This window comes from Strongylocentrotus purpuratus, unplaced genomic scaffold, assembly GCF_000002235.5.
Source record: "Strongylocentrotus purpuratus isolate Spur 01 unplaced genomic scaffold, Spur_5.0 spur5_scaffold_16, whole genome shotgun sequence".
Classification (NCBI taxonomy): Eukaryota; Metazoa; Echinodermata; class Echinoidea; order Camarodonta; family Strongylocentrotidae; genus Strongylocentrotus; species Strongylocentrotus purpuratus.
The window spans coordinates 34,522,664-34,549,590 of NW_022145601.1; the positions used below are offsets into that span (position 1 = coordinate 34,522,664).

A 26,927-nucleotide genomic window follows, 5' to 3' on the forward strand; every position below is an offset into this window, starting at 1 on the left:
CTAACATCCCGAGAACATACTACTGTGACAGACCCAATAACAACACAGGAGCCTACAAGTTTTGATTCTTCTACCACTCCAATGATTTCTTCTCCAGAACATACTACTGTGACAGACCCAATAACAACACAAGAGCCTACAAGTTTTGATTCTTCTACCACTCCAATGCTAACATCCCCAGAACATACTACTGTGACAGACCCAATAACAACACAGGAGCCTACAAGTTTTGATTATTCTACCACTTCAATGCTAACATCCCCAGAACATACTTCTGTGACAGACCCAATAACAACACAGGAGCCTACAAGTTTTGATTCTTCTACCACTCCAATGATAACTTCCCCAGAACGTACTACTGTGACAGACCCAATAACAACACAAGAGCCTACAAGTTTTGATTCTTCTACCACTCCAATGCTAACATCCCCGGAATATACTACTGTGACAGACCCAATAACAACACAGGAGCCTACAAGTTTTGATTCTTCTACCACTCCAATGCTAACATCCCCAGAATATACTATTGTTACAGACCCAATAACAACACAGGAGCCTACAAGTTTTGATTCTTCTACCACTTCAATGATAACTTCCCCAGAACATACTACTGTGACAGACCCAATAACAACACAGGAGCCTACAAGTTTTGATTCTTCTACCACTCCAATGATAACATCCCCAGAACATACTACTGTGACAGACCCGATAACAACAAAGGAGACCACAAGTTTTGATTCTTCTACCACTCCAATGCTAACATCCCCAGAACATACTACTGTGACAGACCAAATATCAACACAGGAGCCTACAAGTTTTGATTCTTCTACCACTCCAATGATAACTTCCCCAGAAAATATGACTGTGACAGACCCAATAACAACACAGGAGCCTACAAGTTTTGATTCTTCTACCACTCCAATGCTACCATCCCCAGAACATACTACTGTGACAGACCCAATAACATCACAAGAGCCTACAAGTTTTGATTCTTCTACCACTCCAATGCTAACATCCCCAGAACATACTACTGTGACAGACCCAATAACAACACAAGAGCCTACAAGTTTTGATACTTCTACCACTCCAATGCTAACATCCCCAGAATATACTGCTGTGACAGACCCAATAACAACACAGGAGCCTACAAGTTTTGATTCTTCTACCACTCCAATGCTAACATCCACAGAACATACTACTGTGACAGACCCAATAACAACACAGGAGCCTACAAGTTTTGATTCTTCTACCACTCCAATGCTAACATCCCCAGAACATACTATTGTGGCAGACCCAATAACAACACAGGAGCCTACAAGTTTTGATTCTTCTACCACTCCAATGATAACATCCCCAGATCATACTACTGTGACAGACCCAATAACAACACAGGAGCCTACAAGTTTTGATTCTTCTACCACTCCAATGATAACATCCCAAGAACATACTACTGTGACAGACCCAATAACAACACAGGAGCCTACACGTTTTGATTCTTCTACGACTCCAATGCTAACATCACCAGAACATACTACTGTGACAGACCCAATAACAACACAGGAGCCTACAAGTTTTGATTATTCTACCACTCCAATGCTAACATCCCCAGAACATACTACTGTGACAGACCCAATATCAACACAGGAGCCTACAAGTTTTGATTCTTCTACCACTCCAATGATAACTTCCCCAGAACATACTCCTTTGACAGACCCAATAACAACACAGGAGCCTACAAGTTTTGATTCTTCTACCACTCCAATGCTAACATCCCCAGAACATACTACTGTAACAGACCCAATAACAACACAAGAGCCTACAAGTTTTGATTCTTCTACCACTCCAATGATAACATCCCCAGAACATACTAAAGTGACAGACCCAATAACAACACAAGAGCCTACACGTTTTGATACTTCTACCACTCCAATGCTAACATCCCCAGAATATACTACTGTGACAGACCCAATAACAACACAGGAGCCAACAAGTTTTGATTCTTCTACCACTCCAATGCTAACATCCCCAGAATATACTACTGTTAAAGACCCAATAACAACACAGGAGCCTACAAGTTTTGATTCTTCTACCACTTCAATGATAACTTCCCCAGAACATACTACTGTGACAGACCCAATAACAACACAGGAGCCTACAAGTTTTGATTCTTCTACCACTCCAATGCTAACATCCCCAGAACATACTATTGTGACAGACCCAATAACAACACAAGAGCCTACAAGTTTTGATACTTCTACCACTCCAATGCTAACATCCCCAGAATATACTGCTGTGACAGACCCAATAACAACACAGGAGCCTACAAGTTTTGATTCTTCTACCACTCCAATGCTAACATCCACAGAACATACTACTGTGACAGACCCAATAACAACACAGGAGCCTACAAGTTTTGATTCTTCTACCACTCCAATGCTAACATCCCCAGAACATACTATTGTGGCAGACCCAATAACAACACAGGAGCCTACAAGTTTTGATTCTTCTACCACTACAATGATAACATCCCCAGATCATACTACTGTGACAGACCCAATAACAACACAGGAGCCTACAAGTTTTGATTCTTCTACCACTCCAATGATAACATCCCCAGAACATACTACTGTGACAGACCCAATAACAACACAGGAGCCTACACGTTTTGATTCTTCTACGACTCCAATGCTAACATCACCAGAACATACTACTGTGACAGACCCAATAACAACACAGGAGCCTACAAGTTTTGATTATTCTACCACTCCAATGCTAACATCCCCAGAACATACTACTGTGACAGACCCAATATCAACACAGGAGCCTACAAGTTTTGATTCTTCTACCACTCCAATGATAACTTCCCCAGAACATACTCCTTTGACAGACCCAATAACAACACAGGTGCCTACAAGTTTTGATTCTTCTACCACTCCAATGCTAACATCCCCAGAACATACTACTGTAACAGACCCAATAACAACACAAGAGCCTACAAGTTTTGATTCTTCTACCACTCCAATGATAACATCCCCAGAACATACTAAAGTGACAGACCCAATAACAACACAAGAGCCTACACGTTTTGATACTTCTACCACTCCAATGCTAACATCCCCAGAATATACTACTGTGACAGACCCAATAACAACACAGGAGCCTACAAGTTTTGATTCTTCTACCACTCCAATGCTAACATCCCCAGAATATACTACTGTTACAGACCCAATAACAACACGGGAGCCTACAAGTTTTGATTCTTCTACCACTTCAATGATAACTTCCCCAGAACATACTACTGTGACAGACCCAATAACAACACAGGAGCCTACAAGTTTTGATTCTTCTACCACTCCAATGCTAACATCCCCAGAACATACTATTGTGACAGACCCAATAACAACACAGGAGCCTACAAGTTTTGATTCTTCTACCACTCCAATGATAACTTCCCCAGAACATACTACTGTGACAAACCCATTGACAACACAAGAGCCTACAAGTTTTGATTCTTCTACCACTCCTATGCTAACATCCCCAGAACATACTACTGTGGCAGACCCAATAACAACACAGGAGCCTACAAGTTTTGATTCTTCTACCACTCCAATGCTAACATCCCCAGAAAATACTACTCTGACAGACCCAATAACAACACAGGAGCCTACAAGTTTTGATTCTTCTACCACTCCAATGCTAACATCCCCAGAACATACTACTGTGACAGACTCAATAACAACACAGGAGCCTACAAGTTTTGATTCTTCTACCACTCCAATGCTAACATCCACAGAATATACTACTGTGACAGACCCAATAACAACACAGGAGCCAACAAGTTTTGATTCTTCTACCACTCCAATGCTAACATCCCCAGAATATACTACTGTTAAAGACCCAATAACAACACAGGAGCCTACAAGTTTTGATTCTTCTACCACTTCAATGATAACTTCCCCAGAACATACTACTGTGACAGACCCAATAACAACACAGGAGCCTACAAGTTTTGATTCTTCTACCACTCCAATGCTAACATCCCCAGAACATACTATTGTGACAGACCCAATAACAACACAAGAGCCTACAAGTTTTGATACTTCTACCACTCCAATGCTAACATCCCCAGAATATACTGCTGTGACAGACCCAATAACAACACAGGAGCCTACAAGTTTTGATTCTTCTACCACTCCAATGCTAACATCCACAGAACATACTACTGTGACAGACCCAATAACAACACAGGAGCCTACAAGTTTTGATTCTTCTACCACTCCAATGCTAACATCCCCAGAACATACTATTGTGGCAGACCCAATAACAACACAGGAGCCTACAAGTTTTGATTCTTCTACCACTACAATGATAACATCCCCAGATCATACTACTGTGACAGACCCAATAACAACACAGGAGCCTACAAGTTTTGATTCTTCTACCACTCCAATGATAACATCCCCAGAACATACTACTGTGACAGACCCAATAACAACACAGGAGCCTACACGTTTTGATTCTTCTACGACTCCAATGCTAACATCACCAGAACATACTACTGTGACAGACCCAATAACAACACAGGAGCCTACAAGTTTTGATTATTCTACCACTCCAATGCTAACATCCCCAGAACATACTACTGTGACAGACCCAATATCAACACAGGAGCCTACAAGTTTTGATTCTTCTACCACTCCAATGATAACTTCCCCAGAACATACTCCTTTGACAGACCCAATAACAACACAGGTGCCTACAAGTTTTGATTCTTCTACCACTCCAATGCTAACATCCCCAGAACATACTACTGTAACAGACCCAATAACAACACAAGAGCCTACAAGTTTTGATTCTTCTACCACTCCAATGATAACATCCCCAGAACATACTAAAGTGACAGACCCAATAACAACACAAGAGCCTACACGTTTTGATACTTCTACCACTCCAATGCTAACATCCCCAGAATATACTACTGTGACAGACCCAATAACAACACAGGAGCCTACAAGTTTTGATTCTTCTACCACTCCAATGCTAACATCCCCAGAATATACTACTGTTACAGACCCAATAACAACACGGGAGCCTACAAGTTTTGATTCTTCTACCACTTCAATGATAACTTCCCCAGAACATACTACTGTGACAGACCCAATAACAACACAGGAGCCTACAAGTTTTGATTCTTCTACCACTCCAATGCTAACATCCCCAGAACATACTATTGTGACAGACCCAATAACAACACAGGAGCCTACAAGTTTTGATTCTTCTACCACTCCAATGATAACTTCCCCAGAACATACTACTGTGACAAACCCATTGACAACACAAGAGCCTACAAGTTTTGATTCTTCTACCACTCCAATGCTAACATCCCCAGAACATACTACTGTGGCAGACCCAATAACAACACAGGAGCCTACAAGTTTTGATTCTTCTACCACTCCAATGCTAACATCCCCAGAAAATACTACTCTGACAGACCCAATAACAACACAGGAGCCTACAAGTTTTGATTCTTCTACCACTCCAATGCTAACATCCCCAGAACATACTACTGTGACAGACCCAATAACAACACAGGAGCCTACAAGTTTTGATTCTTCTACCACTCCAATGCTAACATCCACAGAACATACTACTGTGACAGACCCAATAACAACACAGGAGCCTACAAGTTTTGATTCTTCTACCACTCCAATGCTAACATCCCCAGAACATACTATTGTGGCAGACCCAATAACAACACAGGAGCCTACAAGTTTTGATTCTTCTACCACTCCAATGATAACATCCCCAGATCATACTACTGTGACAGACCCAATAACAACACAGGAGCCTACAAGTTTTGATTCTTCTACCACTCCAATGCTAACATCCCCAGAACATACTACTGTGACAGACCCAATAACAACACAGGAGCCTACAAGTTTTGATTCTTCTACCACTCCAATGCTAACATCCCCAGAACATACTACTGTGGCAGACACAATAACAACACAGGAGCCTACAAGTTTTGATTCTTCTACCACTCCAATGCTAACATCCCCAGAACATACTACTGTGGCAGACCCAATAACAACACAGGAGCCTACAAGTTTTGATTCTTCTACCACTCCAATGATAAAATTCCCAGAACATACTACTGTGACAGACCCAATAACAACACAGGAGCCTACAAGTTTTGATTCTTCTACCACTCCAATGCTAACATCACCAGAACATACTACTGTGACAGACCAAATAACAACACAGGAGCCTACAAGTTTTGATTATTCTACCACTCCAATGCTAACATCCCCAGAACATACTACTGTGACAGACCCAATATCAACACAGGAGCCTACAAGTTTTGATTCTTCTACCACTCCAATGATAATTTCCCCAGAACATACTCCTTTGACAGACCCAATAACAACACAGGAGCCTACAAGTTTTGATTCTTCTACCACTCCAATGCTAACATCCCCAGAACATACTACTGTAACAGACCCAATAACAACACAAGAGCCTACAAGTTTTGATTCTTCTACCACTCCAATGATAACATCCCCAGAACATACTACTGTGACAGACCCAATAACAACACAAGAGCCTACACGTTTTGATACTTCTACCACTCCAATGCTAACATCCCCAGAATATACTACTGTGACAGACCCAATAACAACACAGGAGCCTACAAGTTTTGATTCTTCTACCACTCCAATGCTAACATCCCCAGAATATACTACTGTTAAAGACCCAATAACAACACAGGAGCCTACAAGTTTTGATTCTTCTACCACTTCAATGATAACTTCCCCAGAACATACTACTGTGACAGACCCAATAACAACACAGGAGCCTACAAGTTTTGATTCTTCTACCACTCCAATGCTAACATCCCCAGAACATACTATTGTGACAGACCCAATAACAACACAGGAGCCTACAAGTTTTGATTCTTCTACCACTCCAATGATAACTTACCCAGAACATACTACTGTGACAGACCCATTGACAACACAAGAGCCTACAAGTTTTGATTCTTCTACCACTCCAATGCTAACATCCCCAGAACATACTATTGTGACAGACCCAATAACAACACAGGAGCCTACAAGTTTTGATTCTTCTACCACTCAAATGCTAACATCCCCAGAATATACTACTGTGACAGACCCAATAACAACACAGAAGCCTACAAGTTTTGATTCTTTTACCACTCCAAAACAAACAACCCCTGAACAAACTACTCCAACAGAGCCGGAAAAAACACAGGAGCCTACCACTTCTGATTCTCCAACCACTACAAAACCAACAACCCCTGAACAAACTACTCCAACAGAGCCGGAAACGACTGAGGAGCATAAAACTTCTCCAACCACTCTAACTACATCAGAAGCAACCCCAGAACAAAGTACTCCAACAGAACCAGAAACGACTCAGGAGCCAACAACTTTTGATTCTCCGACCACTCCGAAACCAACAACCCCTGAACAAACTACTCCAACAGAGCAGGAAACAACACAGGAGCCTACCACTTCTGATTCTCCACCCACTCAAACTACGTCAGAAGCAACCCCAGAACAAACTACGCCAACAGAGCCGGAAACAACACAGGAACCTACCACTTTTGATTCTCCAACCACTCTAACTACATCAGAAGCAACCCCAGAACAAACTACTCCAACAGAGCCCGAAACAACACAGGAGCCTACCACTTCTGATTCTCCATCCACTCCAACTACATCAGAAGCAACCCCAGATCAAACTTCTCCAACAGATTCAGAAACGACTCAGGAGCCTACCACTCCTGAATCTCCAACCAGTCCAACTTCATCAGAAGCAACGCCAGAACAAACTACTCCAACAGAGCCGGAAACAACACAGGAGACTACCACTTCTGATTCTCCAACCACTCCAAAACCAACAACCCCTGAACAAACTACTCCAACAGAGCCGGAAACAACACAGGAGCCTACCACTTCTGATTCTCCAACCACTCCAAAACTAACAACTCCTGAACAAACTACTCCAACAGAGCAGGAAACAACACAAGAGCCTACCACTTCTGATTCTCCAAACACTCTAAAACCTACAACCCCAGAACAAACTACTCCAACAGAGCCGGAAACAACACAAGAGCCTACCACTTCTGATTCTCCAACCACTCCAACTTCATCAGAAGCAACCCCAGAACAAACTACTCCAACAGAGTCAGAAACGACTCAGGAGCCTACCAGTTCTGATTCTCCAACCACTCCAACTACAACAGAAGCAACCCCAGAACAAACTACTCCAACAGAGCAGGAAACAACACAGGAGCCTACCACTTCTGATTCTCCAACCACTCCAAAACCAACAACCCCTGAACAAACTACTCCATCAGAGCCGGAAACGACTGAGGAGCATAAAACTTCTCATTCTCCAACCACTCTAACTACATCGGAAGCAACATCAGAACAAAGTACTCCAACAGAACCAGAAACGACTCAGGAGCCAACAACTTTTGATTCTCCGACCACTCCGAAACCAACAACCCCTGAACAAACTACTCCAACAGAGCAGGAAACAACACAGGAGCCCACCACTTCTGATTCTCCAACCACTCCAAAACTAACAACTCCTGAACAAACTACTCCAACAGAGCAGGAAACAACACAGGAGCCTACCACTTCTGATTCTCCAAACACTCTAAAACCTATAACCCCAGAACAAACTACTCCAACAGAGCCGGAAACAACACAGGAGCCTACCACTTCTGATTCTCCAACGACTCCAACTTCATCAGAAGCAACCCCAGAACAAACTACTCCAACAGAGTCAGAAACGACTCAGGAGCCTACCAGTTCTGATTCTCCAACCACTCCAACTACAACAGAAGCAACCCCAGAACAAACTACTCCAACAGAGCCGGAAAAAACACAGGAGCCTACCACTTCTGATTCTCCAACCACTCCAAAACCAACAACCCCTGAACAAACTACTCCAACAGAGCCGGAAACGACTGAGGAGCATAAAACTTCTCCAACCACTCTAACTACATCAGAAGCAACCCCAGAACAAAGTACTCCAACAGAACCAGAAACGACTCAGGAGCCAACAACTTTTGATTCTCCGACCACTCCGAAACCAACAACCCCTGAACAAACTACTCCAAAAGAGCAGGTAACAACACAGGAGCCTACCACTTCTGATTCTCCATCCACTCAAACTACGTCAGAAGCAACCCCAGAACAAGCTACGCCAACAGAGCCGGAAACAACACAGGAACCTACCACTTCTGATTCTCCAACCACTCTAACTACATCAGAAGCAACCCCAGAACAAACTACTCCAACAGAGCCGGAAACAACACAGGAGCCCACCACTTCTGATTCTCCATCCACTCCAACTACATCAGAAGCAACCCCAGATCAAACTTCTCCAACAGATTCAGAAACGACTCAGGAGCCTACCACTTCTGAATCTCCAACCACTCCAACTTCATCAGAAGCAACACCAGAACAAACTACTCCAACAGAGCCGGAAACAACACAGGAGACTACCACTTCCGATTCTCCAACCACTCCAAAACCAACAACCCCTGAACAAACTACTCCAACAGAGCCGGAAACAACACAGGAGCCTACCACTTCTGATTCTCCAACCACTCCAAAACTAACAACTCCTGAACAAACTACTCCAACAGAGCAGGAAACAACACAGGAGCCTACCACTTCTGATTCTCCAAACACTCTAAAACCTTCAACCCCAGAACAAACTACTCCAACAGAGCCGGAAACAACACAGGAGCCTACCACTTCTGATTCTCCAACGACTCCAACTTCATCAGAAGCAACCCCAGAACAAACTACTCCAACAGAGTCAGAAACGACTCAGGAGCCTACCAGTTCTGATTCTCCAACCACTCCAACTACAACAGAAGCAACCCCAGAACAAACTACTCCAACAGAGCAGGAAACAACACAGGAGCCTACCACTTCTACTTCTCCAACCACTCCAAAACCAACAACCCCTGAACAAACTACTCCATCAGAGCCGGAAACGACTGAGGAGCATAAAACTTCTGATTCTCCAACCACTCTAACTACATCAGAAGCAACCCCAGAACAAAGTACTCCAACAGAACCAGAAACGACTCAGGAGCCAACAACTTTTGATTCTCCGACCACTTCGAAACCAACAACCCCTGAACAAACTACTCCAACAGAGCAGGAACCAACACAGGAGCCTACCACTTCTGATTCTCCATCCACCCAAACTACATCAGAAGCAACCCCAGAACAAAGTACTCCAACAGAACCAGAAACGACTCAGGAGCCAACAACTTTTGATTCTCCGACCACTCCGAAACCAACAACCCCTGAACAAACTACTCCAACAGAGCAGGAAACAACACAGGAGCCTACCACTTCTGATTCTCCATCCACTCAAACTACGTCAGAAGCAACCCCAGAACAAACTACGCCATCAGAGCCGGAAACAACACAGGAACCTACCACTACTGATTCTCCAACCACTCTAACTACATCAGAAGCAACCCCAGAACAAACTACTCCAACAGAGCCGGAAACAACACAGGAGCCTACCACTTCTGATTCTCCATCCACTCCAACTACATCAGAAGCAACCCCAGATCAAACTTCTCCAACAGATTCAGAAACGACTCAGGAGCCTACCACTTCTGAATCTCCAACCACTCCAACTTCATCAGAGGCAACCCCAGAACAAACTACTCCAACAGAGCCGGAAACAACACAGGAGACTACCACTTCTGATTCTCCAACCACTCCAAAACCAACAACCCCTGAACAAACTACTCCAACAGAGCCGGAAACAACACAGGAGCCTACCACTTCTGATTCTCCAACCACTCCAAAACTAACAACTCCTAAACAAACTACTCCAACAGAGCAGGAAACAACACAGGAGCCTACCACTTCTGATTCTCCAAACACTCTAAAACCTACAACCCCAGAACAAACTACTCCAACAGAGCCGGAAACAACACAGGAGCCTACCACTTCTGATTCTCCAACCACTCCAACTTCATCAGAAGCAACCCCAGAACAAACTACTCCAACAGAGTCAGAAACGACTCAGGAGCCTACCAGTTCTGATTCTCCAACCACTCCAACTACAACAGAAGCAACCCCAGAACAAACTACTCCAACAGAGCAGGAAACAACACAGGAGCCTACCACTTCTAATTCTCCAACCACTCCAAAACCAACAACCCCTAAACAAACTACTCCATCAGAGCCGGAAACGACTGAGGAGCATAAAACTTCTGATTCTCCAACCACTCTAACTACATCAGAAGCAACCCCAGAACAAAGTACTCCAACAGAACCAGAAACGACTCAGGAGCCAACAACTTTTGATTCTCCGACCACTCCGAAACCAACAACCCCTGAACAAACTACTCCAACAGAGCAGGAAACAACACAGGAGCCTACCACTTCTGATTCTCCATCCACTCAAACTACGTCAGAAGCAACCCCAGAACAAACTACGCCAAAAGGGCCGGAAACAACACAGGAACCTACCACTTCTGATTCTCCAACCACTCCAAAACCAACAACCCCTGAACAAACTACTCCAGCAGAGCCGGAAACAACACAGGAGCCTACCACTCCTGATTCTCCAACCACTCAAAAACCAACAACCCCTGAACAAACTACTCCAACAGAGCCGGAAACGACTGAGAAGCATAAAACTTCTCCAACCACTCTAACTACATCAGAAGCAACCCCAGAACAAAGTACTCCTACAGAACCAGAAACGACTCAGGAGCCAACAACTTTTGATTCTCCGACCACTCCGAAACCAACAACCCCTGAACAAACTACTCCAACAGAGCAGGAAACAACACAGGAGCCTACCACTTCTGATTCTCCATCCACTCAAACTACGTCAGAAGCAACCCCAGAACAAACTACGCCAACAGAGCCGGAAACAACACAGGAACCTACCACTTCTGATTCTCCAACCACTCTAACTACATCAGACGCAACCCCAGAACAAACTACTCCAACAGAGCCGGAAACAACACAGGAGCCTACCACTTCTGATTCTCCATCCACTCCAACTACATCAGAAGCAACCCCAGAACAAACTTCTCCAACAGATTCAGAAACGACTCAGGAGCCTACCACTTCTGAATCTCCAACCACTCCAACTTCATCAGAAGCAACCCCAGAACAAACTACTCCAACAAAGTCGGAAACAACACAGGAGCCTACCACTTCTGAATCTCCAACCACTCATACTACATCAGAAGCACCCCCAGAACAAACTACTCCAACAGAACCAGAAACGACTCAGGAGCCTACAACTTTTGATTATCCAACCACTCCAAAACCTACAACCCCAGAACAAACTACTCCAACAGAGCCGGAAACAACACTGGAGCCTACCACTTCTGATTCTTCAATCACTCCAACTACATCAGAAGCAATCCCAAAACAAACTACTCCAACAGAGCCGGAAACAACACAGGAGCCTACCACTTCTGATTCTCTAACCACTCCAACTACATCCGAGGCAACCCCAGAAGAAACGACACCAATAGACGCAGATACAACACAGGAGCCTACCACTTCTGATTCTCCATCCAGTCCATTTACATCAGAAGCAACCCCAGAAGAAACAACACCAACGGGGCCGGAAACAACACAGGAGCTCAACACTTCTGATTCTCCAACCACTCCAACTTCATCAGAAGCAACCCCAGAACAAACTACTCCAACAGAGTCAGAAACGACTCAAGAGCCTACCACTTCTGATTCTCCAACCACTCCAACTACATCAGAAGCAACTCCAGAACAAACTACTCCAACAGAACCGGAAACGACTCAGGAGCCTACCCCTTCTGATTCTCCAACCACCTCAAATCGATCCGAAGCTACTCTACAACAAACTACTCCAACAGAGCTAGAAACGACTCAGGAGCCTACCACTTCTCATTCTTCTACCACTCCAACTACATCACTCACGACCGCAGAACAAACTACTCCAACACAGCCGGAAACAACTCAGGAGTCTACAACTTCTGATTATTCTACCACTCCGAAACTAACAACCCCAGAACAAACTACTCAAACAGAGCCGGAAACAACACAAGAACTTACCGATCCTGGTTCTTCTACCACTCCGAAACCAACGACCACAGAACAAACTACTCCTACAGACCCAGAAACGACTCAGGAGCCTACCACTTCCGATTCTACTACCACTCCAACAACATCACTCACGACCCCAGAACAAACTACTCCAACAGAGCCAGAAACGACTCAGGAGCCTACCACTTCTCATTCTTCTACCACTCCAACTACATCACTCACGACCGCAGAACAAACTACTCCAACACAGCCGGAAACAACTCAGGAGTCTACAACTTCTGATTCTCCTACCACTTCAACTACATCAAAAACCACCCTAGAACAAACTAAACCAACAAAGCCGGAGACAACAGAGAAGACAACACATGAGCCAACCTCTTCTGAAACTCCGACTACTCCAACCTCATCATCAACGGCACATAGACAAACTACTCCAATGGAGCCGGAAACAACGCAGGAGCCTACCACTTCTGATTCTTCTACTACTCCAAAACCAACAACCCCAGAACAACCTACTTCTACAGAGCCGCAAACAACACAGGAGCCTACCACTTATTATACTCCGACCACTCCAACACAAACGACACTGCACAAAACTACTTCAACAAAGTCGGAAACAACACAAGGGCATACATCTTTTTATTCTCCTACCACTCCAACTTCATTACAAGCAACTACAGAACAAACTACTCGTAAGTTCACTTATTTGTTGTTTTTTTTTTTCTCTCTTTTTTTTTCTTTCTCCTTTTCTGTTTTTTTTTATGTCTGTTATCTCGTGTTTTTTTATATAGTTTTTTTTTTTTTAAGGCAATGACACGTTTTGTATTATCTATGCTTTTTAAATGGGTGGTTACTTTGACTTTCAAATGCCGCTTTGTCCATTTATGAAGTAATTTAGATAAAGTAATAGAAATACCAATTTCTTGTTTGAAAGGAACTGATATTCATCATGGACGAATGGGTTTCGGTTATTCTCATGTATTTAATGTATTAGTATCACATAACCCTTCTTCGTTTTTTAATTTCTCAAAGGTTTCCTCTCAATTTGATTTAGTTGCCATTAAATGATGAACATATTTAAGTTTTATTTTATTCTCTTTTTTAACCCATGAAATTCAAAAATTATTTGTGTTGTATTCAATCTATTTGAGTAGATATGATTCTATTTTTTTTCTCAATACGATAACAGTAACCGATTCTTGATAATTGTCTCCGTTTATCCTGTTTTGAATTTGTATTCAGTACAATATAATTATTTTCAAGGATAACAACTTCAATGTATTTTCAGTAAATTGTTTTTAATAACATTATTTGTTATTTACATATTTTTCATTTCCCCTTTATGAAGCTGTGTCGTTGCCATGTGACGGACTGTGTAATCCGTGGAATCAGGAGTGCCTGAGTGACGAATGTGTTTGTCTAGACGTACTCTCGCCCCAACAGGGGGAAGAATGCCAGGGTGAGTAAAGTGTCCATTTGCATTATATGCCAAATAGTCAGTAAAATCGCCATTTGTATTTAATCTCAAGTTAAATGTACGACCAACGAGCTAATATACTTGTAAGTAACAGGTATGTGATCCGGAAGCTTTCATCAAGCCACGCCATGCAGATGCAATGAAATAGTTTACCAACGACCTCCATGAATCGTTATGTGGACAGTTACAATGTATACAAACAAAATTAATATAACTTCACCCGGCATTCGATGGGCTGCCGGACAAGGAGCATATAAACCCGTAAACCGCGCAAACGGAACCCAAGTCGGACTTTAATTTGGTTGGACATCATTGCGGGCCTTCTTTACGCGAGTGCGTACAAGTGCATCGAGTAGTCTATTTCCAAGTCGATTTTCTTTTTTGTATTGATTGAGAGTGCATTTGTAGCTCATATTTTGAAAAGTATAAATGCATGAAACTAAACAACAATTTGGGGTAATGTTTACACTTTTTCATTCCAACGAGAACGATACTAGACCGACTACAGACCAAACAAACAATTATTTATACTCCAATGGCAATAGAATTGTCGGTTTGGAGTCGTTCTTGATTCGCGCTATAGTTCATGCAGGCTAGAGAGCAAGGAACCTTGTTTTTTTTTTTTATATATATATACAATGTTTTGTGATGGTTTCTTTTCAATTCGAGGTTGCTGATTCCAAATCCGATGAGTATCAGACGCAAATCCTTGAGCATTTCTCGTAAAATGCGGAAATTCAAAATGGCCGCCAAATCATGTGAACGCTTATATTTTGGCCATTCAACAGGTTATTTGATGTTTTCTTGTCAATTCCAATTTTCGTATTTTGCGTAAAGTGCTCAAGGTTTCGCGTATGGCATTCATCGGATTTGGAATCAGCACCCTCGAATTGATAAGAAAACATCAAAAAATTATGTTAAAAGGCCAAAGAATAAGCGCTTTCATGATTCGGCGGCCATTTCGAATTTTCACATTTCGCGAGAAATGCTCAAGGCTTCGCGTTTGGCACTCATCGGATTTGGAATCAGCACCCTCGAATTGACAAGAAACCATCAAAAAACATTGTATAAAAAAATAAATAAAAAAAACAAGGTTCAGGCCCTTTCCTATGGGGCCTAGCCTGGACTATTAGCGGTGTGACTGGAGTGTGATAGAACATCGAATCATTTCAATACATTTCGATGAAATATGCGCGCATTTTGAAATCCTAATTATATTTAAATTATGTCTATGATGTCATCAGGAAAGCTCATTTGTATTCTTCATGTTTGAGAGTTTCACTTTTAATCTCATTTCAAATACACTACGATGATGTTGAATTATGTCCTGCCAGATTTGTTTGGACTGTTTTTTATTACCAAGTGCGGTAAGTAACATTGAGAGGTCCATATTGTTATCAATTTAATCGGTGAAGCAGCCCTTAACTTTTTTTTCAAACCGTTTTGCTGCATCCCTAGACATGTTTGGTTTGTACTGAATGTCTGAATAAATACAATAGAATCAATATTTACTAATGTGAAATGGAATACAAGCCTTTTTTTTTTCTCCAGATACCAAACAAACAAAACCAATCTTACGGAGATAAATGTTAGAGCTATCAGTAGATTATCCACAGTCAAGTGGTTTGAAAACTAGAAGGGGGAAATCCCGAAGGTTAAGGATTCATGCCTAAGCACGGCAGTTATTAGTTAGACCTGCATTCCTTGCAGGCCTTTTTTACGCGAGCGCGTACAAGTGCGTCGAGTAGTCTACTCCCAATTCGATTTCTTTTGGTATTGATTGAGAGTGAATTTGTAGCTCATATTTTGAAATGTATGAATGCATGAAACTAAACAAAATATGCTTGGGTAATGTTTACACTTTTTCATTCCAACGAGAACGGTACTAGACCGACTACAGACCAAACAAACTATTATTTATACTCCAATGGCAATACAATTGTCGGTTTAAAGTCGTTCTTGAGTCGCGTTAGCGGTGTGACTGGTGTGTGATAGAACATCGAATCATTTCAATACATTCCAATGAAATTTGCGCGAATTTTGAAATCCTAATTATATTCAAATTATGTCTATATGATGTCATCAGGAAATCCCATTAGTATTGTTCATGTTCGAGAGTTTCACTTTTGATCCCAATTCAAAATGGCCGCCAAATCAGAACGCTTATATTTTGTCCATTTAACAAGCTATTTGATGTTGAATCGGGGAAGCAACCCTTAACGGTTTTTTTCAAACCGTTTTGCTGCATCCCTAGACTTGTATTGTTGTACCGAATGTCTGAATTAATACAATACAATAACTGTTTGATTCGATTTGATAGTTATGTCTCATATAGTACATACTGCCACGGCTGTTCCGATCCCTTCTATAATTATTAAACGTATAAACAAACTGACTTACACATTTGTATGGAATTCTAAAAAAGAAAAGGTGAAACGAAACATCCGTCAAAATCCTGAAGTAGAAGGGGGGTTGGGAATGATTGACTTAGAGTCGAAATACCGGTCACTCCGTCTTTCATGGATTTATAAGTATTTAAGTGGTGAACAAAGTTCTTGGATTTTTTTTTTAAATATTGGATTAAGAAAATTGGGGATTTGCCTCTTTGTTTGCATTTTAATTGCAAAAAGAGCGATATGTATCGTATATGTAGAAACAAAAAAGTTGCCTACTTTCTATGTTAAAATGTTTTGTTTTGGGGCTGAATTGAAATATATTGATATGTTTAAAGTAACAAATATTGCAACTGAAACTATTTTGGTATAATAGCAATATCAAAAATATGAGTGAGTTATTGTATTTTCGAAAGTGGATGAGAAAACAATATTCTTAATATTCTTAAAGTGAAACAAGTCTTAGATAACGGTATCTGGAAAGAAGTTGATTCCGTATTAATTTTCAAGAAAATTAATTACTTTCTGCCTTCAAATTGGCAGAGTTAAAAAGTGCACTTTCCTATTTTTGGTTGCAGAAGTTATGTAATAGTTAACAATATGCAAATAGTCCACCGTCTGCAGTGAAATCCAGTACAATAGAAATGTAACAGGTGACTCCATTGATGTAGCGGGCATAAGAGCCAAACACTATTAAAATTTGATGTTAGAAAAAAATAGACAGGGTCTGCCATGCATTTATTTTTAGAACGCTTATTCTAATTTACCTAATACGTTTAACGGGAAGACGGTGCTTCATTATACATTTTACTTTATAAATGACAACAGAATTAAGCAGTTTAATTTTAAATGTATTCATAGAATATTGCCCAGGAAAGACAATTTATATAGGCCTAAATGGAAGATTTAAAATAATAATCAATGTGATATATGTAAGATCCCAAATACAAATAAACACCTTCTCCTGGCTTACAAAAAGGTTTCGCTTTTTGGAAGATTTTATCCAAATTAATCGATACTTTGTTTAATTTTTTTTTTAAATTAACGAACAAATTATTTTATTATGTCATGAAATAGAGAGAAAAGAAATGAAGCTTGTCAATCTTATTTTAAACTTTGCTCATTTTATTATCTATAGAAACTATATTAGATAATGCTTTGGAAGTGAAAAGCACAGGATACACGCTGTATATTTGATTAAAAAATTAAAGGTAGAAATTCGCACCTATCTCTGTATGAAATGTAATCAAAAGAAATTCGATACAAACGAAGTAACACAAATGTTTTCATTATTTTAGTTAGTGATTATGTCACATTAGTTTCATATGTTGTACTATATATTATATGTTACGATTGCATGAATTCTGTATAAAAACCCTGTTGTAAATAGCTGTTTTTTTACGATATGAACAAATAAAGTCCCTTTGAAAGAGGATAAATAGAGGGGAAAATATTTAAATTAAACCTATGATGTCATCAGGAAAGCTCATGTGTATTGTTCATGTTTAAGAATTTCACTTTTGATCCCAATTCAAATACACTACGATGATGTTGAATTATGTTTTGCCAGAATTCTATGGACATTTTTTTTCCCACTGCGGTTATTAACATTTGAAAGGTCAATACTGTTATCATTTTAATGGGGGACTCAAGCAGCCCGTAACAGCTTTTTCAAACCGTTTTGCTGCATCCCTAGACTTTAATCGTTGTACCGAATGTTTGAATAAATACAATACAATCAATATAATGCTAATACAAGCCTGTTTTTGCAGATACCAAACAAACAAAACCAATATCACGGAGATAAATGATAGAGCTAACAGTAGATTATCCACAGTCAAGTGGTTTGGAAACTAGCAGGGGAAATCCCGAAGGTCGATGATCCATGCCTTAAGCTATGGTCACAACCCAAACAAGTAGCCTACTCGGCGGCCGGGCGGCGAGTTTTTAGCCAATTTAGCCCGGGCACCGCTTGTTTTAGGGCATCGCTCGGTCGCTGCTGAAGTTTAAGCGCGGAGTTAATATTTGGCGGCGGCTGCTCACTTTTCACTCGCCGCCCGAAAAAGGCTCGGTGCCCGGGCGGCGAGCACCGACCTAATCAGCGTTCGCCGTCGAGCGATTTAGGTAAAAAAAAAAAGACCGGTCACCACCCAGTCACCACCCGCTCGCCGCTGGGAGATCAGTCGGTCAATGGGCGGCGAGTTCAAAATCGGTCGGCAGCCATTGACCTAGCGGCTTTTTTTTTCTTTTTCGACAGAGCAGCGTCAGGGCATCGCTGGGGCTTTACAGCCTGCTCGACTTCTCCAAAAATCGTTGGGCGATGCCTAAATTCCAGCGGCAACCAAGCAGGCTACAAATCGGTCGGTCGCTGCTCCGAGTTGTGACCATAGCTTAAGCATGGTATGCTTGCTATAAATACTTCTCAATTAATCTTGAAAAACAATCAATAAAAGAAAAAAATGTAACTTATCTACTATTCGATTCAATAGAATGCGATTGCACTAGGAGCATAAGTATATTTCCTATTTACACACGAATAGCCGATATTGCATCAATTTTGGATAAAGTCAGTCGATTTCATTAAAAATTTCTGCAGAAGACTATCACAAAGTGCAATCTCGTAAGCAATCTTGCATGATAGGAAATATTATATCCCACATACTAAAAATCTTGCTCTACGATTGGTCAAAAGTAAATCACGTGATGAAAGATAGTTCGCCCATTATTGATGGGAGAAGCAAAAAGTTTGTTACACTGTGTAGATAGTAGTACTATCTACACAGTGCAACGCACTTTCACTGAAGATAGAGGTCCTATCTACACAGGGCAACGCATTTTCACTGAAGATTATCCAAAAGCGCACTAAAACAGGCGTAATTAAGCGCCCATTACCAATGAGCGCAATTAAAGAAAACACATGCGCGCACCGTACCCTCAAGAGGTTGGGTTAAACTTGAACTTTTTTGGTGTGAATTTAGGCCTAGGTGTCTTTTATGTAGATGCATACACGTCCTTTTCTTTTTGTAGTTAAATTGTTTTAGATGTGGAATATAAAGCAAATAATCACCTTTGGGTTTCAGGCAATGGCAAACTATCACTTCCTCGTCGATCAGAATGTATACGCTATCTTTCCTCAGCTTCCCTTCAGAAAGATAGCTACATCCAGATCACCTCGGAAGTGATAGCTTGTCCCATCACCTTCACCAGCGGTAATTATTTGCTTATTAATATTTAGTTATTTGCAGGTACATATGATTACGTTATAATGGTGAATTAATATTATTTTATGATCCAGACCCGTGCTCCGATAATTGTGATCGCAACACCGAGACTTGCGAGGAGACTAGTGGAGAATTTCAATGTCAATGCCGTCCTGGGTATTATCTTTCAGGTGACACTTGCGTGGGTAAGTACAACCGGAAGTCGTCATTGAAGCTTAACCTTGCTTTCATCGCTTCTCTGCATAGTCCCTTATTTACCACTCGTGCACTTTTTGATTGATGGAAGGATTGCTTTGAACAAAACAATGGTTTTTAACAATTATACATTTTTGGTATTGATTAGCTCCCTTGTATAAACCTTTACAACATAGTTATATATTTATATTATTTATATTACAATGAAAACAGTTGATGATCTTAGAGTCTTTGATATCCCATGATAAAATATAATTTGCCACAAGGAGATTATCTCTTTGGTATATATTAATAATTAGGGGAGGAGAAATGCAATCAGCATAAAATAAAGGAAGACTGGGATATTGCATATGGTGAGGGTACAGATAAGAGGGAATATATTGTGTTTAAATGGGTCTGCAATTGCTAAGAACAGTTTTTCGGAACTTTGAATTTCATCAGAAGAAAGCGGAGGATTCCACAAGAAAAAAAGATCATGCGTAATTAGAGCATGGTGCAGGACAAGAATATCAGAATATGTCATTTTTTCTCTCAGGATTGCTACCCTTTTCAATCTTAAAGGGACTTTTTTTAATTGCTATAGGGACATGTTATTGATTCGGAAATATCTAGGTGACCTCCCCTGTTATCTCGATATTGGTATTTGTATTTGTATTGCAAATATTTCTAATGCACACATTCAAACAATGGAAAAATTGCATTAAACATTTCATAACGCTCATGTCATGTATGCAAGTGATAACGCCTTTACTCACGTAAAAGAACTTCCCTCTTGAAAAAAACCACTCCATCTAAATTCTACAAAGTGTCTTTACTCATATAAAACCGTTAGTACTTCACATAGTGGACATGATATGGTACTGTTTTGTATTTATCTCTTCAGATTCATCGACTTTTCTTGCAACCATGGAGATAGAAGCAATCAACGGCACGTCAGCTGAATTCTCTGAGGACCTTACGAACAGAGAGAGTGAGAGGTTTATCATGATGGAATCAGATATATGTTACATGGTAGGCAGTATTATATTCCACGTACTAAGAATCTTGCTCTACGATTGGTCAAAAGTAAATCACGTGATGAAAGATAGTTCGCCCATTATTTATGGGAGAAGCAAAAAGTTCGTTACACTGTGTAGATAGTACTACTATCTACACAGTGCAACGCACTTTCACTGAAGATAGAGATACTATCTACACAGGGCAACGTACTTTCACTGAAGATTATCCAAAAGCGCACTAAAACAGGCGTAATTAAGCGCGCATTTCCATTGAGCGCAATTAAAGCAAACACATGCGCGCATCGTACCCTAAAGGGGTTGGGTTAAACCTTTAACTTTTTTGGTGTGAATTTGGGCCTGGTGTCTTTCATGTTGATGCATACACGTCCTTTTCTTTTTGTAGTTAATTGTTTTAGATGTGGAATATAAAGCAAATAATCACCTTTTGGTTTCAGGCGATGGCAAACTATCACTTCCTCGTCGATCAGAATGTATACGCTATCTTTCCTCAGCTTCGCTTCGGAAAGAAAGCTACATCCAGATCGCCTCGGAAGTGATAGTTTGTCCCATCACCTTCACCAACGGTAGTTATTTGCTTACTATCAGCTTGATAACAAACGTCTTAATTTTTTGCTATACCCTCTCAGAAAAAAGCTACCCACTTTAATAGGGCTTTAACCCATACACTGCTATACGACCAAAATATATACAGGTAAATTCATACAACTGCCCCGTAATACAGCTAAACTCGATGAAACACTACTATACCTCGTAGGATGAGTCGAAACTAATGATGGACAATTGTCTTGGGCTATGATTTATCAAGACAATGATGTTCATCGAGTGATCATAAGAGGGGGGTATTTGGGTAATCATAATTTAGAGTCTTAGCTTCGAACAACCATGAAATGTAATAAGTAAGCTTCTGTCTATCCAATGTCAACTATATTCAGTCCAGTTATCACGAGGAGGTCTGTGTGGAAGAATTACTTGGCTTAAGAAAGTCCACGTGATGGATAAAAGCTTGCCTACTAATTGTTAAGGTTGATAGCAGCTTAAACTACAATTTACATTTCATAGGTTGATGGCATATACGCTGATACCTTGACTGACTACTATGGATGCACTGTCATCAAGTTTGATAATGGTAGTATCATCGCAGACATCAATCTCCTATTCGATCCCGAGACCAATGTAACAGACCAAATACTACAAGAGGAACTTGAGAAAGAGATAGAAAGAACTGGTGGTAACCTTTCGGACGGGTCATCAGTCTTCACTGTGTCTAACTATCAAGTAAAACGTAAGTTCAACATTGATTTTGTCGTAGATATCACCAGCTTGATCGCAAAGAGTTCTACAAGAAAATCGTATGGTAATGTGAAGATGACGTTATATAGGGGTTCATTCAGTTGACTCTCGATCCAAGATTTGACGGGTTCGAATCCCAGCCTGACACTAACGTCAATTGCCGAGATAAAATAGGCATTTAAGAAAATTGAAAAGGGGCACTTATTACAAAAGAAATGGGGGCACCTCTCATATAGTAGGGTGAAAAGGGCATTTATGAGAAGGCGAAGGCGCACCTATTGAAAAGGAAATGGGGCAATTAACGGAAGGAAAAGTAGCCTTCATAAAAATGATAAGGGGCACGTGTCAAAATAAAAGGGGCACTTATCAGACGAAGACTAAAGGTGCATTTGTTACGAGGTAAAAAGGGGCACTTAAACATGAAAAAGTAAAAATTCAGAGTAAAAAACAGACATTTGTCCAAATAAAAGGGGTACCTCTCAGATTTATTAAGGGGGCAATTGTAAGGTGTTAAAGGGTACTTATCAGAGGTGGCAAGGGGCACTTCTTGTACCTAAAAAAGGGGCACTCACCTGAAATTAATAAGGGCACTTATAAGAATTATTAAAAAGGGTACTTATTAAAAGTGGAAAAGGGCACTTATCAGATTTTAATACATGTATGTTTCAGAGGTGTGAGAATGGACATTTAGGAGAAGGGAAGGGGCTCTTTATTTAAAATAAAAAGGGCACTTATTAGAAATTAAAAGGAGGTGAATGGCAAAGTAAAAGGGGTACTAATCAAAGGTGGGAAAGGGACACTCAACTGAGATGAAATGGGGAACTTTTAGAAGGGGAAGGGGCACTTATTACAAGTGAAAAGGGCACCCGTTAGAGTAAAAGGGGCACCTGTCAGATTTGAATAGAGGTAATTACCATTGGTTAAGGGGGCAATTATCAGAGGAGGTAAGGGGCACTTGTTAGATTTTGTATATATGAAAAGGGGCACTTATTCGAATTAAAGGGGGCTCTTTTCCCATGTTAAATAAGGGGCACTTCTAGGAACTTGAAAAAGTGCGGGGGCACTGTGCTCGAGCCTGCGCTATGCCTCTCGTCTTCGTCTCGCAGCACAATACAGTTTCGAGATCAACTTGGGCAATAGTGTTAACACTGCCCTTCAAAGCAGTCAATAATCAAACTGCCCTCGTTAGACAAACATTATTAAAATCTGCATGGTCTGTCACGCAGCCTTCGAGCTGGAGTTCACGGCAGCGGACCATCTCGCGGCAACAGATGCACTCCCTCGCTGTAGGCATAGGCCGACAGTTCCCGCACTGGCACCAGTTGTTGTTGCCTACTCTCTCGGGCGCTGGTGGTGGTTCTGGAGCGCCTTCTTCGTCGCTGTCATTTCCTCCTACAATTAGCTGTTCTCGTTCTCGATCTCGTTCCCGTGCTTCTAGTTCTTCCTCAGTCCAGACTGGCTGGAAAGCATATCACCAGGGGGACCAGACATTCCGTTAAATCGGGCAGAAACTTGCACTAAAATCGGGCAGAAACTCACACTAACTCACTGACGCTAAAATACTACAAATAGTCTGCTTTTTCTCTAGAGCGCATGCGCAGCCAATCCAATTGATCACAACATTCGTTCGCGAATGGGCGCCCGTCTCTAGCTCTGTGTTGTGAGGACCCTACGTCACAAAAAATGTCGCGCGATGCACTGTGGGGGAGAACCGGCTCGATCACTAACTTGTTCTTTGCTCATTAAAACAACTAATTAAAAATAAGTCCGAGCTCCATTTTCCAAGACCAAGTTATATTTGGGCTTTTTAGATTTTCGTCTATCTAATCATTAAACCTTTTTAGCCGAGTGGACTTGTCCTTTAAGAGCCCTTATGTTGGGAAAAAACCTATTTCCTACTCAGGCATTGAAAGGACTGCTTAAATGTAGGGGGAACAAATGTCACTACTTAACTTTTTTCTTATTCAACATATTTCTCTCTCTTTAATAATGATTTCTTCTTTATTAACTTTTATGTGTGTCCTATTCAGCTACGAATGAGTGTGAACTGGACATTGACGACTGTTCATCTCTTGCAACGTGTACGGATCTTGGATCAAATGGCTATGAGTGTTCATGTAATGATGGCTACACTGACGTAGAAAACTACCCAGTGGGAACGTACTGTCAACCTGTTACATCCAGTAAGACTTGCTATTATTTTCTCGGGTTCTTATTATTCATCATGTTACCAGTGATTCAAGTTGTATTTAATTCATTTTCCTATCTTGGTATTATTCCCGATGTTTCTTTACATTCGACTAAAATGTATGCTATCATGGCTATCAAAGGTTGACGATTACGTAAAACATTTTTGGAATCATGAAGAATTATATGCAAGTAAAATAAGCGACCAAGATTTCGAAATTTGTCACATCTTAACAATTTAAAAAAAGTATTACTTATGCACACATCACTGGACTAGGTAGCATATGATTCTAAATAACTTACCTGCTCAGAATGTTCTTTTTCTAATTTGCGTTTGTATATTACTTTGTACAAGACAGTGTATTTAGTATAGAAAATTAGAAGAACACCACGGATTGTAATCCTTGACCCAAATAAATCGATTTTACATGTAAATATACCTCATTGACAAAACAGATACCAGCTTTCCTGAATAAATCCTCTCTATTTCCTAAATGTATTGGAGCAGACATTTTGTTTAGGTTAAGGGGGGGGGCATTTAAAGCATCGTTTCATTTGGATTCTAAAGAGTACCTAGGAATGCATTTCGCTGTAGTTTGGAATGGGGTCTATTCTCAACAGAGTACTTAAGAATGCATCTCATTATGATTTGGAGTTGAATCCACTCTCGGCAGAGTACTTGGGAATGTACATTACTATAATTGGAGTGAGATTCACTCTCAACAGAGTACTTAGAAGTGCATCTCACTGAAATTTGGAGTGGAACCCACTCTCAACAGAGTACTCAGGAATGCATCAAACTGAAATTTGGAGTGGAATCCACTCTCAACAGATTACTCAGGAACGCATCTCACTATAATTTGAAGTGGATTGAACTCCCAAGAAAATGATCCTAAATATTTTCAAAAATTGTTTTATGTGCACTATTTGTTCCAGTATAACCTTAGCTATAAGTCAGCATTTAGTAAACTGATTTGTTTTATTTTGTTTTGCTTTTCAGATGCTTCATCCACGACAACAGGGACAACGTTTACCCAAAGTACAATCGGTCAACCAGTAGACAATGATAGTAAGTGCTTTATTCGCATCGCACGTATTATGTTGATAATTATTAATATCGTCATTTGGTGTGCCTTGATGAAGATAAGGGTACTGACTCATTATAATCCTTGGGTCTCTTCTGTAAGCACAATTGTGCATGCATAGGCCTATGTATTTAACTTCGGTATGTAAAACAAATTATTCAATGACTCGATGATGCTCTCCCTCTATCTTCATGTATTCATCAAGGCATCTTCCCCCCCGGATCTTCTTCCAGCTCGGAGGATAATTGCAACATCTTACACAAATCTCTATTCTCCGCAATTATAGTGCAATATTGTTTTTTGCTCTCCAATTGGTACTTGGTTTTTATCTTGGTGTGGTACTTTACCTTTTTTTCTTCCTTATACAACAAATTTTTAAAGAGACGATGCTGTTTTTTAATGTGGCCGAATTATTTCACCTTTCTTTCTCTAAACTTTTCTATCAGGATATTTGTTTAAGCCGCAATGTTCCTACGTTAATTTGAATATCCTTCCATGATATTTCCATGTGTAATAATCTTAGTATATTAACCCATCTTAAAGTTAATCATGTTAGCTCCTGCCGTATATCCAGCGATACAAACTTAAGGCTTAATTGTTCAGATATGGCGCAGTAAACCGCCGCAAAAGTTCAGCACCGTGTTCTTTTTTAAAGGCAACTTAACGCAACAAAGGACTTGGGGTTATTCATTGAACTATGCGCTATAATACCCTTTTCTAACTGCACTCTATCGGAGTCACACCGATGAAAATACCGATTAAATTTTCCTTATGTAAACAAAGGTGAAACCGCAGTTTTTCCCCTGTCGGTTTCTAACTGCATGTGAAATTCACTCGCTGTGGCGAGCCCTTGCCGGAAGTGAAGAATTATTACGTAATTATTAAGCCCGCGCTCCATCTAGCTCGCATGCAGCATGTTCAACCATAAGTCAACAAACA

The 26,927-nt window shown here is 40.8% G+C and overlaps 2 protein-coding genes across 2 annotated transcripts; both read left to right on the forward strand.

Annotated features, from left to right (window-relative positions):
* The first annotated feature begins 417 nt into the window (after window positions 1-417).
* Window positions 418-4,408, forward strand: LOC115924754 (300 kDa antigen AG231-like). Its single transcript, XM_030987565.1, has 5 exons — window positions 418-503; window positions 553-554; window positions 770-864; window positions 3,736-3,804; window positions 4,400-4,408. Exons 1-5 carry the CDS (start codon window positions 418-420, stop codon window positions 4,406-4,408), a joined length of 261 nt encoding a protein of 86 aa, XP_030843425.1.
* A 293-nt stretch (window positions 4,409-4,701) lies between these two features.
* LOC105440193 (proteoglycan 4-like) lies at window positions 4,702-25,970 on the forward strand. The gene is made up of 11 exons (XM_030987566.1): window positions 4,702-5,316; window positions 5,527-5,571; window positions 8,140-8,461; window positions 10,442-10,981; window positions 13,106-13,813; window positions 14,470-14,580; window positions 20,287-20,397; window positions 21,291-21,418; window positions 22,486-22,708; window positions 24,747-24,876; window positions 25,904-25,970. Exons 1-11 carry the CDS (start codon window positions 4,702-4,704, stop codon window positions 25,968-25,970), a joined length of 3,000 nt encoding a protein of 999 aa, XP_030843426.1.
* The last annotated feature ends 957 nt before the right edge of the window (window positions 25,971-26,927 follow it).

Coding starts and splice junctions, on each gene's coding strand:
- LOC115924754 (XM_030987565.1), top strand. CDS start 418: ATGCTAACATCCCCGGAATATACTACTGTGACAGACCCAATAACAACA. Junction 865..3,735: donor CTTCCCCAGAAAATATGACT/GTGACAGACCCA, acceptor ACAGACTCAATA/ACAACACAGGAGCCTACAAG.
- LOC105440193 (XM_030987566.1), top strand. CDS start 4,702: ATGATAACTTCCCCAGAACATACTCCTTTGACAGACCCAATAACAACA. Junction 5,317..5,526: donor CTTCCCCAGAACATACTACT/GTGACAAACCCA, acceptor ACAAGTTTTGAT/TCTTCTACCACTCCAATGCT. Junction 5,572..8,139: donor CCCCAGAACATACTACTGTG/ACAGACCCAATA, acceptor ACAACACAAGAG/CCTACCACTTCTGATTCTCC.